Source organism: Cynara cardunculus, assembly GCF_001531365.2.
Source record: "Cynara cardunculus var. scolymus isolate 2C chromosome LG 17, CcrdV1, whole genome shotgun sequence".
Lineage (NCBI taxonomy): Eukaryota > Viridiplantae > Streptophyta > Magnoliopsida > Asterales > Asteraceae > Cynara > Cynara cardunculus.
The window spans coordinates 3,854,834-3,874,372 of NC_037544.1; the positions used below are offsets into that span (position 1 = coordinate 3,854,834).

Below are 19,539 nucleotides of genomic sequence, written 5' to 3' on the forward strand. Positions count from 1 at the left end.
AATACTTTATATTAGAAAACAATCAAAACATCTATGAAATCACATATTAATCAAATGAAATGGACGGTTGAGATTGGGTTGTATTGGTTGCACAAATATCATGGTTTGTATAATAACCAACCCCTCTATCTCTCTATATATATAGAGGAGCGATCAAATGAAAATCACCTTCATTTGTAAAAACCGTACAAACCACCTTCATACGTCGATTTCATTGTTTAATCTTGTGAAATTGTTTCATATAATACTTTTTTTGATGAATTTGTTTCATATATAGTTATGAAATTGTTTCATATAATATTTAATAAAATTTTAATGAAACTGTTTCATTTATTTCTCTAAAATTAAAATAATGGAGATGATAATATCCATGATTAACACCCTCCACAATAAAAATGGTTAATCAACCTCTCATAATTACAAAAAAAAATGAACAAAATGAAAAATTATGATTGGTTGAATGAGGTTTTCACGGTTTTTACAAATTGAATAAGTAACATCCAGTAAACGCTTATCCAATAAATGACCCGTAAGTTTGTTCCTTTTGGCCCAATCCTAATAGGACTAATGTACGTCCGACGGTCTTAAACGGTCCTACCGGTTCTTTTGTTTCTTTTACATTCCATTGTCTGCTTCCTCGAAAGCAAGTCCAGACTAGAAATCCGAACAATCACATATCAGTCTTCGCTAGGTCCTTAATCCGAACGTTGGTCTAAGAACTAGGACCGATCCATGAAGTCTTGTTAGCACTGTTTCATGGTCTTAACCGTGACCATAAAAAAGTATATTGGTAAAATATAGGCTTGTTTCGACCTTGTTCCACGGGGTGAGGGTGGAACACACATGTTCCTGTCTGTTCTACAAGAAAGTCATGCCAAACATGAAACAGTGATATCAGTTATGTTCTATCTAGTGTACCAAACGCACCCAATATCCCCACCACACACCTGTCCTGTTACCACCTAAATTGACTCTGCAAATCATGGTAGAAATACTCATGTTCACCACAATCTTCTTCTTCTAGCAACTACAAACGTCATTGCCAAACACAAACAAACATCTTATATACAACATCTTTCTGCAGTAAAGTAGAAAAGAGAAACAATATATACAAAGAAAGACGAAAACCATGGCTTCTGTTTTCTTCATAGTTTCTATCCAACGGTTTCATTCGATCTCAATAAAGAATGCATGAAAGATCTTGTCAGCTTTGCTTCGTGATTTTATTCGGCAATGGCCTTCGTTCCTTGGGTTCTGGCTGTAATCATACAAAAACAAAGCATTCAAAACTTGCGGAAAACCTCGCATGAATATAGAAACTAAAAGTTTGCCAAGAAAAGTTCCTCGGATTCGACCATTTCCTCGGAATGTTGACTACGAATACATGGGGAGATGAGAGGGGAAATTTGGTCCTTTTGTAAAAAGAGAAGGATGAAAATCCACAATTTGTAAATGTAGAAACCACGGCTAAAATTCCAAAAATAGACCTCTCTACCTCTTGGGGTAGAGGTAAAGTTGGCATACATCCTAGCCTCCCCAAACCCTACCTCTGTGTGGGAAATATTCAGTTTTGGTGCACAGGTTAAGGCTCAGGGGATGTAGTGAAACTCTCATCTTTTCAGGGTTCGACTCCAGGCGCTGCTAAAGCCCTTGACCCTTGTGACCTTGGAGGTTCACCTGCGATGACTCAGGCTATTCGTGGTTGCATGAGGATTAGTCGGTGTGCCTAAGCTATCCCGGATACTCACTGTTACCCCAAAAATAATTACTGGGTTCATTTGGTTTAGTCCGAACCACAATGGTACACCAAGTAAAGTAAAGACGTGTTCGTTTCTCCTGCAAGGCTGAGTTGTTTTTAACAATGTTTCACAGACTTTTTGACTGTTTGTCAAATATCTGAAGTACCATGCAATAACAAAATATTGGAGTTTTATGGACCCTAGTTAATACCATCAATTAATTTGTAATGTTGATGATGGACAAAAAGAAAATGTTTTGCAATTTCAACATGAAAACCTCCAAAAGCAGGAACCATTTTTTTTGTGGTAACCGACTAGCTCTTGGTGTCAGGGTTAGCTTACACCTCGACTAATCCCATGGGACCCTGAAGTTAGCAGCCAGACAAACCTTTCGGTTGCCCAGAGGGGATTTGAACTGTAGACCTATGGGGAGCAAACCCAAGCTATTACCGGTTGAACCACAGAAACGAGAACGTTGGGACATCCAGAGAAAAGAAAATATTGAACAATTTTAACATGAAAACCTCCAAAAGCAGGAATGTTTTTTTGTGGCAACCGACAAACTGTGGGTGTCTGGGTCAACTTAGACACACCTCGAGTCCTCGACTAATCCCATGCCCCATGGGTAGACAAACCCTCTAGTGGACCGGAGGTTGACCTCCGGGGAGGAAACCCAAGATATTACCAGTTGAACTACCCCGAAAAATGGGAATGTTGGGACATCCCAGAAAGGAAAATGTTGCAATTTCTTGAGGTATATCCTAGTAACGAGCAAGAACAGTGTACAACATCATCACATGTAGCAACTTACCGGCGGAGTCCTACTTCCAGGTTTCTGTACTCTATTGTTAAAAATCAAGGGCTCGGGTATTTCGGCTGGCCGATAAGGTCTTCGAATGAACTCCAGTAAATGGTTGTATATGCTGCATATCAAAGGAATTTGATTTTTTTTTCAGTTGGGTTACTATTTTCAGCATCACAAAAAGACATACAGACAGAGGGCATGCAGTCACTATTAGGGCTGCACATGGTTGGCCGGGTTGAAGCATTTGAACAATCCAACCCAATGTTTGCGGTTTAAAATATCTCCACCCAACCGAACTCAAGAAAAACTACAACCCAACCTGAACCGTGGGGGTGGGTTGATCAGGATGAAACTTTGGTACATCATTTTACAATCTAGCTAAGAGTTTGTGTTTAAACGAGGTAAAAATCAAAATGAGAACATACAAAAAAGGCTAACAAACTCAAATTTTTTTGAAGATTAATGCAAATAAGAAAGTAAAATTACAGTTGAAATTGTAATTATAATTTTGAATATAGCTAATTACGAGTTGGTTTAATGTCTAATGTACATATATTAATCAAGGACTTAACAATCATATTAAATCCATAGCATAGAAAGGCATCGGGTTGGGTTAGGTTCAAATGACCTTAACCCAATTCCAACCCAATAGATGTTGTTTGGCCAAATTTTAAATTAACTATGTGTTGGGTTACCTCGGGTTGAGTTCTTTTGGGTTTTTCCGGGTTGGGTTCGCCGGCTTGGTCGGGTTTTTGAGCACCCCTAGTCACTATGAAATTTCTGACAGCAAACACGGAGTATGCATGTGGTAAAACATGGTACAATTATGGTACATCTGATATACAAAGCATTGAACACATAAAACATTCACTTGGTTTGGATGACAACTGGTATAGCAATTTAAATGTGGGTTCAAGGGAGAACCCTACAAAAATGGATAACGTGGAACCCCATCAACCAGTGATCGGATTTGATCCAACGGTTGTGAATAATAGGGGCTGTTAAATTCTGTCAAAACTAACTCCATGATTATAGGCGTAGTTACATTCAAATACGAGTCATCTATTTTGAAGACCCAACGGTTGATAAGGTAGGTTTCCCTGTTCTCCTTTTTTTCAGGGAACCTCCTCTAGCACCTTATGATCTAAATCTTACAGTTATTTTCAAATGCACTTGCAAGCTTCCTAACAAATTAATACAAGCGAATCAATTTTTTTTTTAGCAAACTATGTCCAATTACATCAACAAAAGAGGTCAGGTTGTTAGCAGAGGTGGGCCTACACAGGAGCATACGGTGGTACAGGCCACCGCTTCATGGTTCCATCAAAGGGAAAAACATTACGTTTCTGAAGGGTGCCACCGTATTGTTTTGTTGGGTGCCTTATATTTTTTGAAACTAAAGTACTGGCACATGTCTTTTATGGGCCCGTGTTCGAGTCCCACCTTTGTCAAATTTCTTAGTTTTCAGCTTAAATTTTGATGTTTGTTATGCCTTTTATGTTTCTAAAGAAATTTGAAGATGAGACTTGAACATGGGTTCCTTTTGTGCAGGGATAAGGAACCAACCAACAAATCTATACTGATTTTCTATATATTTTTTCCTTATAGTCAAATTGCACCACCACTTAAAATCTTTTCTGGGTCTGCCTCTGCTTGTTAGGCAGTTATTTGCGAGCTACGTTTTTTTAACCCAATGGCTATTGGATAGGCAATCAAGTGACCCATGAGTAAGAGATCTAACCTTAATCGGTGTCTATTGCAAGCTGCAAAGAATGCAACAACGCCATATAAAATGCTCTTGATAGCACGGAAAATCTAGAATAAGAACAATAATTCCATTAGTACAGCAACTGCATATGTAAACTAGATAAACGGAAACACAAAGGGCCAGGATTTAAAGCTTCATCCACCTGAGAGAAAAGGTCATTCCACAGGGCACGCCACATAGAAACCTCGTAAGTGTGCACGGTTGCCTCAGTATTTGAAGCTACTTTTAATAGGCTGCTCACAAACAGCCATATAGCTCCAACTAAATCATACATGTACTTGTATATAAATCCCACAAAGTTGGATAGTCCCATAAGGAGGTGAATCGGAGCACAAATTACTCCCCAAAGGAACCAGAATATAGGAAGCATAATAGCAGTGGCTGCAACCAGCTCAATTTGGCAAAATTCAGAATAATAGCAAACTTCGTCAAACAATACAGGGGCAAATTGCATGAAAATGCAACCCATTAGCGTCCTTTCAAAACCTTCATTTTGGTAACTGAGATGTGACACCTCAAACATTTACGATAAAGTATTTGTAGACATGACATTGATTTTTAAAAAATTTAAATGTCAACTAATCGGAAACAATTCCACTGTCATTAATCTTTTTAAAATTGTAATGTTTTTTAAATTGTGGAACTGGAGCATGTAATCATTTAAGATATATCCCAATTTTGAATATTTAAGAAAATAATTACTTGAATTTATTTTTTCCAGATTGGTTGGCATTTAAAAAAATCAATGTCAAGTCTACAAATACCTTACTCTCATTCAGCATTTTCAGTAAACCAGATATCTAAATGTCTGAGATGTCACATCTCACATACCAAAATAAGGTTTTGAAAGTATGTTACCCAAAATAGGAATCATGCAAAAAATATGTTGCATTTTCGCGCAATTTGCCCAACCATGCTGTCCGTTGAACTGGTTAAAAAATTAGAAAAATAAATTACCGAAACTGCAAATGGCTGATGAGATGAACCACACAGGAAGCAGTAGAATCTCAATTAGATCCTCCAATACGTTCCAAGAAGTATCCAGCAGAATGCAAATGAATGAGTATAGACTCTCCCCCATCTCGATAAAGAAGTTGCAAAAGGGAAATAGGGCGTCCATAACTACCAGAAATGGTGCAACCAACGGCTGTGTGAGAACCGAAAAAAGTGATCGAACAGTGCGTGTCACCATCAAGAACCACATGATAGCCTTCTCAGCATTATGCAAAAACAACATAGTTCCCAAGTACTTGATCCTTGATATCATCTCCCACGTTTCTATCCAGTCAAAAAGAGGTCCAAACATACGGGAAGCAGTTGCCTTAAGAACAGGGACATTTTTGTACAAATCATAGAAACCAATGACGACGGTAACAAAGGAAATCGCAACGTATAGAGCTCTTGCTAGAGGGCACATCCATGGCCGATAGATATGGCAAAATACCGGATAAGACTGAAAGAAAACTACCCAAGATGGAAGTCCAGCCTCCAATAAGGTAAGTAATCGCAAATCAGACATAATTATCTTTCGTAATGCAAAAGGGAGGTCACGATCATTAAAGCGGAACAAAAGAAGCACATCTCTGTACTGGATTGCTTCAGTTGCTCCCTCACATTCACTTGGACACGGAGAGGGTATTTGACAGCTGGCAGTTCCACTGTAAGACGTTTCGGTATATAAATCACCATCAACATCAATATCTTGAGAATTTTTTCTTCTCTTATAGGGCTCATCGGGAGAAGGTGTACGTGATACACTTGTTTGATCTTCTAAATTTTCTGATAGATCACCAAGACTACCACTAGGACTGCACAGAGATTCATCCTCTGCCAACACATCAGTGCCATCATCACTTGTACTGCAGAAGCTTGGAGAATCCATACCAGCATCATGAACTACTTCTCCTGCAGAGATATCGAATAAATAACAATAAGCTATCCCCAAATTCATCAGAACTCTTTGGCAAATACATGAAAGTATGCTCATCCTCCTACAATTGCACAAAATTACTCAGCTATTAATATCTAACATATTCAGAAACACTACTGAAAGTTGATTAGTTCCATGGGATTTATGTCAGATGCGGCAGAGGCAGGGATGTAAAAAAGATACTTCTTTTTTGTTACCGTGGATGTTCGAATCAGCTTACGCGCACCTCGACTAATCCTTAGTTGCCATTAAGATAACAGCGAGGAAAAACCCCAGTGGCCCTGAGGAGACTCGAACTGGTGGCTTATGAGAAAGAGCCCCAAGACCTAGCCTTTATTTTCCAGTTGAGCTAGCCATCAACCACTTAGGTAAGACATGGCATTGCCAGGTTCATTAAAAAAGAGTGACTAAAAACATCAAGCATATAGATCAACAAAATTAACAGGTCAGAAGATGGACCAAGTTCTATTAATTAGATAAATAAAAAATGTGAAAACTTGTAGTCTTGTGGTACTCCAAGTAAGGAAATAAAGAGCAAAAGAATTGAAGTAGAGACCTTGTATGTAGCACATGGTTCATGCATCAAGGTTAAAGGATGCACTTCTTAAACACATTGCAATTAATAAGACCCCCTCACAAATCTGGTACATGAAGTGAATTATATTGAAACCCAAGGGATTGCACGCACTTGGTTGGCTTGGTGAACATTGGAGTAACAATATAAATACCCAACCTTAAAACAAACTTCATACAAACAATTAAAATGAATCTTTAAAGGATTGGGAGAATGCAATTGTACTAAGGGATAAATGTACCAAATAGCAATCTATTTTAGGTCAACCCCATTTTAGGCAACATACTTTTTCTAGGCATAATAGCAACACACTTCTATTTTCTCCCATTTCAAACGGGTAGGTGGTGGTGCCGGGTGGCGGCAATGATGGGGATGGTTGCTGGCAGGGGCGGCAGTTATGGCAGCAGAGGTGGGGGTGGCGGTGAGGGTGGTGGTGGTGTTGGTCATGCATATAGTAGGCTAGAGTTTTTTGGGGTATTTTGGTCTTTCTTAAAAAATGGGTAGGAATTGAATTCCATCACATATGCGATGACATAATGAAATCTGTGAACGGTGGAATTTATGGAATTCAATTCCATTCCATGTGCAAACCAACAGTTGAATGAAATTTGGTCAACAAATTTGGCCATTCCAATTTCTTCAGATTCCAAAGGAATCCAGCGTACCAACCGCCCGCTAAGTTACCTAGAAACCTGTTGCATGCTAAAATTGCATCAGTTGGCCAATGTAGCATGTCACTAATGTGGCACTAACATGTTAGCAAAGGTGACTGTGAAGAGGAACTCCCAGTAACTTACTTGCCAAAAATGGGAAAAAGTACCTTGCTATTCCAGTATTATGCGTAAAAAAAAGTTGTACATTGTGTAAAATGAAATTTGACCTAAATAAATTGCTATTTTGTGCATTTATCCCTTGTAATAAATGCCCAAACCCCGTAACATTGATGGGAGTTTCTCAAAGCTCATGTTATGTATTCAATGAAATAACACAAGTCTATAGATTGATCTGATGAACTAACAAAATTCCCCTATGCGTCCCACTGTCAACCGAGTTGTATACATGGGAGACTCACAACATACCTCAAGTATTAAGAACCTCTTTTAAGAAGCTGAACCTCCCCCTTTTTAGTTGCTAGTCAATTGTTTAAAGCATTTGATAACAAGACGACGCCGAAGTTTCTCCATTATATCTAAATCAACTCATTCCAATCTATGTCCTAGTTAAAAGTCATGAAAAGCATAAACCACAATTTCTGATCTACTAGAACTAAAGACACCTGCAACACCAAACTTCCTTCTCTATGGAATAAAAATTGGAACATTCATAATAACGAAACTAGACTTCATTATATCTGACTTCTTCCACATAGACATCAATCATCAAATGCAAGAAAATGAAGTGAGCTTACACTGCTTGTACACAAGTAAAAGCAACATTATATATTTACAAAAAAAACAACACTAAACTAGATTGAAAATGGCTCAAATGAGCAGTGTCAAGAAAGACATGAGCAAAAGTTTGCAAACCTCCAAGAGCTTGAAAATAAAATTGAGAAGAGAGGTGGTAGATCCCAAAATCAAGGAAAGATGATGATTCACATCATCGCTTCTCAATCTAGTCACTAGCTTCGGGGTGTATATTTTTATTTAAGCAAAGTATATGGTAATGGTTTCAATTGTTTTCTTAATATAATTATCACAATTTATCTGGTTAAGTAATTTAATTTTAGTGTTGGGCAAATTTTATAGGGTAGCATCAAACCAACTATGTTGTGTGAATAGAAGTGTTCGGCGAAAAACAAGGCCCATGAGAGGAAGATGGAAGTTGAGGAAATGGGGATTCTTAGACGGGGCTATGGTAGAACCAAGTTTCACAGAATACCAAACTAGGTCTTCCGGGTAGAGTTGGGAGTTGCACCTATCACGAATAAGTCGAGGGAGCGAAGACTGCGGTTGTTTGGTCACGTTCGTAGGAGACAAATGGTGGTTCCATTGAGGAAAGGAGAAAGTGTTGACGATCAAGGGGGTGAGGAGGAGGGGTAGGCCGAGGGACGTGGGATGGGCAACTAAGGGGCTGTTTGGATCATGGGAATTGAAAGGAATTGGAATGTCCAATCCTTTGACCAAATTCCAAATAGAGTGTTTGGTTCATGGAATAAGACGATGGAATCCTTTCAATTCCAGTCGATTCCTTCACGCACAGATTTTACAATTCCATGGCAATATGCTAGGATTTCAATTCCTTTCCTACAGATTCCTTCCCTAATCCAATTCCATGCAACCAAACGCAATCACAAGGCATGGTCAAATTCCATCAGATTCCATTTCATTCCCTCAGAGTCAAATTCATCTGATGAGTTCCAATTCCATCGAATTCCATTCTACAAACCAAACGCCCCCCTAAAGTTCAACACTATGGCTTTAGGCATTTCATGGATGAACGCAGCCTTGCCATGCAACCTTGGCAGATCGAGGAATAGGTCTGATAGCTTCGATACAGAAACTCTGAGCAAACCAATATGTGTGTGACCTGGGCTTTGAGATTGTGTGCGGCTTCAAATGGTTGGGTTATTGGAACAGGCAATTTCAGCCATAAATGACCTAGGGTTTCATTTATTGTAGTTTAGACTTGTTCCTACTACCTTCTACCTTGAATACTAAGAGAGAAAGTGAGAGAGAGTGTTTTTGGGATTACATATTGTCAAAGAAGAAGTGATTGACCTTTGTAATCTGTAATAACTCTTTGTAATATTCTTTGATATTAATATACGAACCACCATCTCACCCCTATTGATGTACACTACCTCACGATAGTGAAACCACTTTAAATCCTCATGTTGTTATTGTTCTCATTGATAGATCTTTAGTTCTTGTTTGGTTGGTTGTTACCAGTCTCATTGTTAGTATTTCGTGATAAACACCTTGAGATCTACTTGTTTTTGCATTGTTTTCGGGTTATTGAACTAATTTTTTGTTTGGGACCTTGGTGCTTTGTGAAAAATAGTTAAATATCACCCTAAAAAGACTAGGGTAGCAGACTAGGGGAAGGGATCTCGTCGGGAGTAAGGGAGTTGGAGAGGAAGAGGGCGGGGAATTGGGTTAGTGAGTCGGTATTTAGGTTACCAGAGCCCTAAGTTAAGACTAGGAATGAGTAGTTTCCAGCTTTATGCACCGTGGTAATGTTTTTCATGTACTTGCTTACTCATATCTATTTTTCAGAATTCGTCATAGCTCTCTTCTACACACTTTCCACAAACCGATCTTCACGGAAACAACTGCTCTATGCTTTCAGGGTAGAGGTCAGATTTGCGTACATCTTAACCACCACCATCCCCACCAAAACCCCACCCCCAGGTGGGATAAACCAGGCTCGTTTGGTTTGGTTTTAATTTAATGTACAATATTCTTGCTGTTAAAAATTATGATTCCTTGAAATTTGATAAAAATGTATTTAGACATATACCTAGCATAGAATTGAGATGCTGTTCCAAGAGAAGACGCTCATATGGAGTCCCTGGAAACCATGAAGTTATGCCTGTAGCAGCTTGAGCTATACTATCAAATTCCCATCTTCTCATGTATTTGGCCTCTATAGCAAGAGATGTAGCAGTCTGCTCATAGGATAAACACACTTACATATTACTCCACTACAAAGAACATACAGATATAGGACAAGAAATACCTGAAGCTCATTCAGATAATTGATCCCACGGACATCATTCCATACCACTTCAAAAACAATAAATCCATACAGTATTCTATGCAACTGGCTATTTGCAAGCAAGGAAGTTTGGAGTTTCTTCACAGGTAGCAAGGCCCGTTTTCTTGAAAGTGTTGTCATTGACAACCATCTTTTCAACTTTTGGGTGTGGCTTGAAGCGTCGGAACAGCAATTGAGCTCACTGAACTCTGGATCCCCTTTACCTCCCTTCCGCCCTCGTGTGATCGCAAAGGGGGACATCCTGGACTGCAAACATAATCAAAAGGAACCTTAAATTGAAAGGGTAATTAAAACTTACCTAATACAATTGGAGAATTATTAGGATGTTTTGGACTTCTCTGCAACCTTGGTAACCATCAACTGCCACAGGTGTGCAGGCCCTGAGACTAGGTCTTCCAGCCATGGCCTATTATCCACCAATACATAAAATGTCTTACTCTCAGGAGCCAAGAAAAGGCTAAGATCAGAAAGATAAGACTGCAAATCCCTACAAGCAAAATATCATAATTAAGTCAATGATATGACTTATACGTAGCAAACAGAAATTTACCCATTTCTGAAAGTTCTTGCATTGGAAGAGGTCACAGATAAGACATAAATAATTGAGTAGTTACAGTTGATCATAACATGATAATCTATCCAAATTAGATGGTAAACCGTGTGTCAATTTGCTTATCCACCACACATTTGGAACCACTGTTAGATGATCTTTTATATTGGAAAAGTGAATATGATAGCATTTCTCCCCTCCACGGCTCCATCGAGCAAACTCAAGTCACAAATCTACCATTAAAAGAATGTGTCTTGTTAGTAGCACAATGGACACTACCCAGCATACCATATTGCCATAGCTACATGGTCATCACATCTGGTAGTCATCTACATAAAACAAACTGCAACCTCAAACGGCTACAACCTTCATCTCTTCAACAAAGTGACCATCTATTCTATCTTAGACTCTTGAAAGTGTGTCATGTAATTTATAACAAATGAATACACCCCATCATCATCTGTACATTGTTATTTAAAAACCCTTAGTAGCAAATGTTGCATCTATTGTTTTTAAACAATAGAATGCTGATGTTAAATTGAAGAAATCATCAACGAAAATCAATTACATGCAACTGAAAATGCCTTTCACAAAATTAGCATCCTAATTTTCACCAAATCAAAACCCTTTTAAAAACTCAAACCCTCAAATCAAGTATAATTCATGTAAATAATTCCCATACCCAATCTGAAAACCGTTTAAAGGGAAAAAGTGTCGAACATCGTTGCATCCCCCCATGTAAACCACGCTCTAACCCCTGCATATCAAAAAACATCAATAGTAACAAATAACCTGATCGATTTTATACACAAATTCACAGAAGAATTTGAAAAGCTTGATAAAATGATATCATGCAAATGCGATGAATTACCGTAAATTCAAACCTGAAGGGAATTGATCAATCGAATAATGCCATTGTGCAGGATCAGAAGAAGAAACGAAAGAAACACCGTGGAACATCATAACAAAGAGAGGGATCAGGTCATGCGTGTCGAAGCAGCCATCATCAATGAATGTAAGCAATTCAAATTGGTTCATGAATTGGACGAATAAAGAACGTCAAATTATTTCTATCTCACACATGATCTTTGTGTGTTTGTTTCTCTCTCTAGATTGAAAGGAAGAGGGAAGAATAGGGATACCATGGATGACACGTGGACGACGGAAGCAAGCTCCAGAGAGACGTCCTCCATCCGTCCCTGTTAAAAACCGACTTCTTCACGCCGTTTACATGTTCCTGTAACCCAACAAAACTGGTTTTCAAACGAAGAGTAAACTTCACTTTTGGTCCTTAAGGTTTAGTGATCTATTTAAAAGTGAGACCTAAAGTTTAATAAATCACGATATCGTCCCTCAGGTTTGAATTTTGCTTTTAAAATGGGACCTGGTCGCTAACGTCGTTAATAATCTTCGTTAATCAGGGATAAAATAGTCCAACCATGTTACCCCCACCCTTTTTGCAATTCCTTTTGGTTTTTTCTTATTTTTGTAAAAACAATCCAACTTTAAGGACTAACTACATAAATACCGATAGTGTGTGTGTATATATATAACATACAGACCAAATCTCGAGCGAAACTCCAGCCAAACTCTAGCGACCACTTTGAAAAACATTGGATTCATCGTCCGTGTAATAAATGCTCGAAAAGGCTTAACCACTTGGAGAAACCCAAATCCTCGTATTTCACCATATTAACGTGGATTTGCTACCATACCATTTTTCCAGTGGAAACGTTTTGTTTCTTAGACAGCCACCATTTTTTCCGATGAAATAATTTTTTCCGTGTAACTGATCATTCCTTTTCCCCTCTGCTTCCCATGTGACCCCGAAACCCATCTTCTTTCCTAACCAAGCGACCCCCGACCTCCATCTTCATCAAAAACTATCAAACTTGCAATCTCCAAAAACCAACCAAACTCGTCATCCCCGGAGGTGAAGTGGGAGTTACCATTGTTCACCGAATATTTGGAGATGTTGTTTGAGAAGAATGGTCCATGTGATTTGGCCTCTGTAAATAATATATATATATATATATGTGTGTGTGTGTGTGTGTGTGTGAGAGAGAGAGAGAGAGAGAGTATTACATACACGTCCTTGAAGTATGGTTTGATACTGTAAAAACAAAAAATAATTACAAAAAGAGAGGAGAACATGATTGGACGATTTTAGCCCAGACTCTAACGAAGATTTTTAACGGTGTTAGTGATTAGGACTCATTTTCAAAGAAAAAACCAAACCTGAGGAATGATAACTTGACTTATTGAAGTTAAAGTCTCACTTTCAAATAAATCACTTAACCCCACGGACCAAATGAAGTTTACTCTTATATATATATACACACACACACACACACACACATATAAGGGTTGAGTTCACGTGAAACAATATTTTTACACTTGAAACTTCACAACAAAATATTATTAAGGTAAAAAAAATGAACTTTCACAGCAAAAAAACGTGAAGGTTACTTTTTCAAAATCGGGCTCGAGTTCGAATGTTTTTTCAATGTATAAGCTTAATGCTCGTTTAGAGGCTCAAACAGAAGATCAATTAACTCCTTTATTTGCTCAAGCTCAATCATTTTTATATTTGGCTTACATAATATGTGTGGCTCGGAAAAGTGTATGTTCAAATGGCTCGACTCGTAAAATTTAATTGAGTTTCGCAATGAACGAAGTCGAACATTTGTGTTATGAAGCTCAACTCGTCAAGTTAATCAAGCTCTATTTTGTGTTTGAAATCGACTCGAACTCAAGAATTACTAAGCTCGAGGTCGAGGGAAAGAAATTCAGTCTCAAATAGCTCGTTAAAAAATTGAATTGTTTACACCGCAGCCCATGAATCAACCAGTTTGATATATGATCCGTATATCACACTTAATTGTTATAAATTGACTAAACTCTATAAAAAATTTTAAACCTCCAACTTGTATTTAAACACCAATTCCTACAAATTGCTTGTATTGTTATCTTTTGCGGTATCGTAGTCTCTGGCATCCGAGGAGGTCAAGGGTTCAAACCTCACAAAAGGTGAGGAGGATATGCAAGTTTATTTGTTGCATTTACTGTATATAAATATTTTATACTTCAAAAAAAAATATCTAAAATTTTATACTAAACAAAAATTGAAAAATTAATTTAATTTTCATTATTGTTTAATTTATGAAGTATTTTGCTATATTAATAAAACTGAACATTTATCTTGCATATAAACATATTTATTAATTGCTTTAATGATGTTTAAACATAAAACTTTAAAAATATTATAGATGTAAAATCATAAATTATAAACTTAAATATTAAAAAATCACGTAAATTAAGCAGTTCAATCCCCAAACTACAAACCAAACCGTAATTGCGTTTTAGAAAAAAATTCAAACTGAATTGTCTGGTAGCTAGTGACCAAGTCGGTCAAACCGGACCAAAAAATGCCTAGTCTGACTGCTTTAGACGGGTTGAGTCTCTTATGGACTTTAAACTAAAAAACACATAATATTTATATTCAAAATAAAATTTCTATCAATGTAACATTATTAAAAAATAATATACCAAATTATGAAAGAAGCGTTTATTTCTAAAAAAAAACATTGATTAAATTGAAAAAAGTAAAACAAGTCCACAAACAAATAGTTGAAGTTTTGTATAAACGTTTAGCAAGTCGATTGACGATTGATTTTAGAATTTGATTTTTAATGGATTTCATAAATTTATCAATTTAAATAAAATGGTCGATTGAGAAATGAAAATTAAAAACATAATGTATTTGACAAACTTATTTTAATTACCCATAAAAGTAAGTTGAAACTAAATATAATACTATATTATAAAGTATTTGACAAAGACTCTTAAAAATCATTTTTTATGAATGGAGTACTGTATATTACTTAAAATTCAAAATTACAAGTAAATTATCCATAAGTACAACTTATTAAAGCTTTATGTTTGAATTTGTGTAAATAACTGCGGATAAACATAATCAAATAGATGATGAACATCTCATTTTAAAATATAAAAAATCTAAATTATAATTAGGATAATTACCGAGTTCTAACAAAATAATTAATTAATATATTTATAAAAAATTATATTATTAAACTAAATATAAATGATTTCGTTATTAAAGTTAAATTAAATTATAATAAAAAAATTGAATTAAAAAATTACACAAAAATATGAATTTTAAATAGTTAATTTGATACTAATATCGATATATTTTTGTCAAATTTTTATGATATCTTTAAATTTCTATTTTATTTAAAAATAAAAACATATTCGTTTTTTCAAAATCACATAAGACCATATTATAACATCGACTGAGATAAAGAATAAAATAAAATATTAAAATCAAAATATAACTTGCTGCATTATGCAAGTATCCTTCTAGTATAATTAATACATGTATATTTTTTTACGGTCAGTTCCGTTCAGACTGCTTAAAAAACGTTTAAATTGTAGACTATACCAAACTAAACGGTTTGATTATTTTCAGATTAAATCGGATAACCAGACCGCTCAAACCTTAAAAAAAAAAAAAAAAAAAAAGGTTCGGTTCAACTTAAACCTTAACATAAGGGTCCAAGTTTTCAAGGCACACATCAGTATGGGCTTTGACAAGCTTTCATGGCCCAGTTATCCCCCAAGTTCTTGACCTAAAGTCTGAATTAGGGTTTATCATTTTACAGTCCTGTATATATACCACCATGCGTCTCAATCTATCGTATCCTTCGCATGCTTGTATGCAGTTATTTGTTGTATAGATATTTATGTCTGAGATTACAAGTTTCCGGCGAGCACAACGGTGCTCTGTATTTCAAACCATCCGCGGTCTGCAATTCAGAATATAAACTGATGTGTTTGTCGGTCGGGTTTTGTAGCTATCTTGCAACCGTGTCTCTGATTTCGAGCGTGATTCTCAGTTTTTGTTTTAAATCTTCTGAACTCTTCATGCCGATCTTCGAGCTTCTGATAGTTACTGTGATTTTTGTTTGCAGGTTCGATGCCACGTCGCCGGTAGCCAAAGTTGCATTGACCGGCGATGCTATGATCGGACCTATAACAAGCTTCCGCGTTTCGCATCATTATAGGAACCTGTGAACTGATAAGTTTTCGTTCATTCACAGAGCCGGTTTTTGCGATTACATTCTTCATGTTTTTATCAAAATCTTAAAAATTCTGTTTGTTTATTTGATTGGAATGAAGCTGAAGCCAGTGAGGATTTAACTCTATAAGTTGGAATTACCGACTGAATTCATTGATGAGAAATTGCAAATCTGAGGCTTTTTTTTGGTATTATGAACTTAAGAATTACTAGCATTTTTTATTTCAAAATGAAAAGGAACTAAAATGTTTTTGGATTTCTGTAGTAGTTAAACATGAATAGCAGAAAGTGTAGCCAATGAGGAATGATCATTATAAGTTGGAATTACCGACTGAGTTTACATTGATGACAAATAATCATCGACCATCTGAGGCTCCTCTATATTGTTAAATTGAATCGATATTTGTTTATCCTGTAGATCTCTTGCATATGATCTACGCTCTAGTAAGAGCTTCCTTTTTCGTTGTCGTAGAGCTTCCTTTTTGATTTAGGTTAAGAGATTAGGTATCACTCGGCCGATGATTTTTCATAAGGTTTATGGTTTTATTTAGCTTTGTATATACCATTTTTAAATCTGTATTTCCCTCTCTCTTCGTTTGTGTGATGACCGAGATTTGGAAGTTTTTGAAAGGACCAACGGTGGTCTGCCTCCCATCCAAACCTAACTTGATTTATGGGGAGCTGTAGTTGATTGGGCTTTGCAGAATATGGTATGTTTTTGTAATCGACGCCACATACAAATGCACAGGTTTTTTGCCATGTCACCGGTAGCCAAATTGGTTAGATTCGGTCATGGATTATTCAAACTGGTGTAAATTTTGTATCAAAATACAAACCAATCAATTTTGGTACCAACTATCCAATTTTGGTTGCTAAGATGGTTATATCATATAGTTATACTGCATTATACGACTTATTTATTTCTTAAAGTTTAATTAGTAATGCTACACATTTTGATTTTTGCTTTAACTTGTCAGCTCTTTGAGGGTGACACTTTTCAATTGTTGATTGTAGTGGATTGTCAGTTAATGTTTGTATTATATTAAGATTTTCTTGAATGCATAGAGTTAAGTGGTATTACATAAATAAACGTGCTATGTGAATATTTTTAGTGCATCTAAAGAGGCTTTTTTATCAAATATTTACTAGTAAAATTTAATATTATTATTTACTTATTGCATAAGATTTTAATTCACCAAAATGATATTGCATGCAACAATTTATCTAGTAATCGTTTACCATAGTAAGAGTCGTTTGTTCTCATTTACTAGGTAAGACTCTTGGTTCTTGTTTTGTTCTTACCGGGTAAGATTTTTGTTCCTATCGGGTAAGTTTTTTGTTCCTTACCATATTCATTTTGTTAGATAATGTGACTTGTTAAACGCTTACCCGAGTAAGCGTTTGGTAAATGGTCCATAAATCTAGATGGCAAGATGTCAATTTAATCCTATGTTTTGCAGGTTTGATGCCACGTCGCCGGTAGCCAAAGTTGCATTGACCGGCGATGCTATGATCGAACCTATAACAAGCTTCTGTGTTTCGCATTGTTATAGGAACCTGTGAACTGATAAGTTTTCGTTCATTCACAGAGCCGGTTTTTGCGATTACATTCTTCATGTTTTTATCAAAATCTTAGAATTCTGTTTGTTTATTTGATTGGAATGAAGCTGAAGCCAATGAGGATTTAACTCTATAAGTTGGAATTACCGACTGAATTCATTGATGAGAAATTGCAAATCTGAGGCTTTTTTTTGGTTCTATGAACTTAAGAATTACTAGCATTTTTTATTTCAAAATGAAAAGGAACTAAAATGTTTTTGGATTTCTGTAGTCGTTAAACATGAATAGCAGAAAGTGGAGCCAATGAGGAATAATCATTATAAGTTGGAATTACCGACTGAGTTTACATTGATGATAAATAATCATCGACCATCTGAGGCTCCACTATTTTGTTGAATTCAATTGACATTCGTTATCTTTTCACTCTGTATGGTACGATTTACGCTGAATTGACATGTTTTTTTGTATTATTGAAGATCGCACTTGATTGCAGTTGTTGTTTAACTACTTTTTTTATTAACTTGTATATACAATCTGCTATACGAGTCGACTAATCTCAGAGCGATCACTTGTTTCGTGTGTAGCCTGGAGAGTCACCGCATTGGAACCTTTGTGGCCTTTGAATTCGAACCTGAAACGACATGACTTTATTTTGGGCTTTGGAGAATATCTTTGGTTTTTCATTTACGCTGCACAAATGCACAAAATTGATAACAAATTGATATATTTTGTTTTCAGGTTCGATGCTACGTCAACTGTAGCCAATGTTGCATTGTTCTAACTTTGTGATGTTAGCTCCATTGATAGAGCTTAGCTGCATTATTTTGAATCATATTGTAACTTGTGAAGTGTTAGATTTTGTTGCAACCACGTTCTTTTATTCAGCTCAAAACCTTGTAATTGAATTGGTTTAATCGAATTGGGAAAAAACAGAAAGCCAATGAGGAAGTAACTCATCAAAGTTGGAATTACCGACTGAATTCATGTTGATGATAAATTGAATTTCTGAGGCTTGTTCTTACAAGAAATATTAGCAGCAGATTATTCTTCTGTAAATAAATCAAACAATTATTATTTGGTTAATTTTCATGCCATGGAAATTTGGTGTAGTTTTGCAACTTGTAACCAAGGAGCCGTAGGGAAGTGCGTGTTACTTATCCGACTACTTATCTTATCGGTGAGCATGAAAATGATTGAAAGTTTTGATTAACCTGGATATCCAACCTGCTATGCGAGCCGACTAATCTCAGGGCAACCACCTGCTTTGTAGATAGTCTGGAGTCACTGTATTTGAACTTTCGTGACAACAAAGCGATTTCTATTCTTCCTTGGATTTGAATCTGAGATCTCTTGGTACTTTTGATCTTAGAAGTCAAGCTCAAACCAATCAGACATCATCCTAGTGGTTATACTTGGTAATAAACATATCAAAAATAATAATCGATAATGTTTCTTGGTAAGTAAGAGAGAAAGACTCTTGGTGGTAAGGGATGCTTACCATTAATCAATTTTGATGGTTGATAACCTTAGATGATAAGATAAGGGAGGGTGTTGGCTTTTGGCGATAAGTGTAACTATGCAAATACTTATTCGATAAGCGTTTGGTAAACAGTTTAAGGCCCTGTTTGAAAAAGAGCTTTATCGCCCTCCTTCGACTAGATTGTTTTTCTCACAGATTTTCATTTATAAGGATACAATTTGTTCTGAGCAAAAGAATACGAACGAAAACATGGCAGATATGAAGAAATGTTTGATGAAATGCCTCAAAGAAATGTTATTACTTAGATGATACAAT

At 36.3% G+C, this 19,539-nt stretch overlaps 1 protein-coding gene, 1 long non-coding RNA gene and 7 other non-coding genes across 9 annotated transcripts; 8 read left to right on the plus strand and 1 right to left on the minus strand.

The window, feature by feature from the left end:
• Positions 1-1,168: 1,168 nt before the first annotated feature.
• Positions 1,169-12,057, minus strand: LOC112500486. Its single transcript, XM_025103977.1, has 10 exons — positions 11,971-12,057; positions 11,769-11,843; positions 10,882-11,023; positions 10,498-10,782; positions 10,279-10,426; positions 5,276-6,217; positions 4,455-4,693; positions 4,286-4,359; positions 2,551-2,662; positions 1,169-1,258 (listed from the first exon to the last, which is right to left on the minus strand). The coding sequence occupies exons 2-10, from the start codon at positions 11,822-11,824 to the stop codon at positions 1,205-1,207; spliced, it is 2,052 nt and encodes a 683-aa protein (XP_024959745.1). The 5' UTR covers positions 11,825-11,843; positions 11,971-12,057; the 3' UTR covers positions 1,169-1,204.
• Positions 12,058-15,750: 3,693 nt separating this feature from the next.
• On the plus strand, positions 15,751-16,566 carry LOC112500782. Its single transcript, XR_003067372.1, has 2 exons — positions 15,751-15,991; positions 16,078-16,566. It is a non-coding gene; the product is annotated as an uncharacterized LOC112500782 (long non-coding RNA).
• Positions 16,077-16,229, plus strand: LOC112501325. Its single transcript, XR_003067459.1, has one exon. It is a non-coding gene; the product is annotated as a small nucleolar RNA snoR2/U65 (small nucleolar RNA).
• On the plus strand, positions 16,289-16,368 carry LOC112501317. The gene has a single exon (XR_003067453.1). It is a non-coding gene; the product is annotated as a small nucleolar RNA snoR77Y (small nucleolar RNA).
• LOC112501318 lies at positions 16,476-16,563 on the plus strand. Its single transcript, XR_003067454.1, has one exon. It is a non-coding gene; the product is annotated as a small nucleolar RNA snoR77Y (small nucleolar RNA).
• Positions 16,567-17,643: 1,077 nt separating the features above from the next.
• Positions 17,644-17,796, plus strand: LOC112501324. Its single transcript, XR_003067458.1, has one exon. It is a non-coding gene; the product is annotated as a small nucleolar RNA snoR2/U65 (small nucleolar RNA).
• Positions 17,797-17,854: 58 nt separating this feature from the next.
• On the plus strand, positions 17,855-17,934 carry LOC112501381. Its single transcript, XR_003067509.1, has one exon. It is a non-coding gene; the product is annotated as a small nucleolar RNA snoR77Y (small nucleolar RNA).
• A 107-nt stretch (positions 17,935-18,041) lies between these two features.
• Positions 18,042-18,129, plus strand: LOC112501380. Its single transcript, XR_003067508.1, has one exon. It is a non-coding gene; the product is annotated as a small nucleolar RNA snoR77Y (small nucleolar RNA).
• A 549-nt stretch (positions 18,130-18,678) lies between these two features.
• LOC112501320 lies at positions 18,679-18,761 on the plus strand. Its single transcript, XR_003067455.1, has one exon. It is a non-coding gene; the product is annotated as a small nucleolar RNA snoR77Y (small nucleolar RNA).
• The last annotated feature ends 778 nt before the right edge of the window (positions 18,762-19,539 follow it).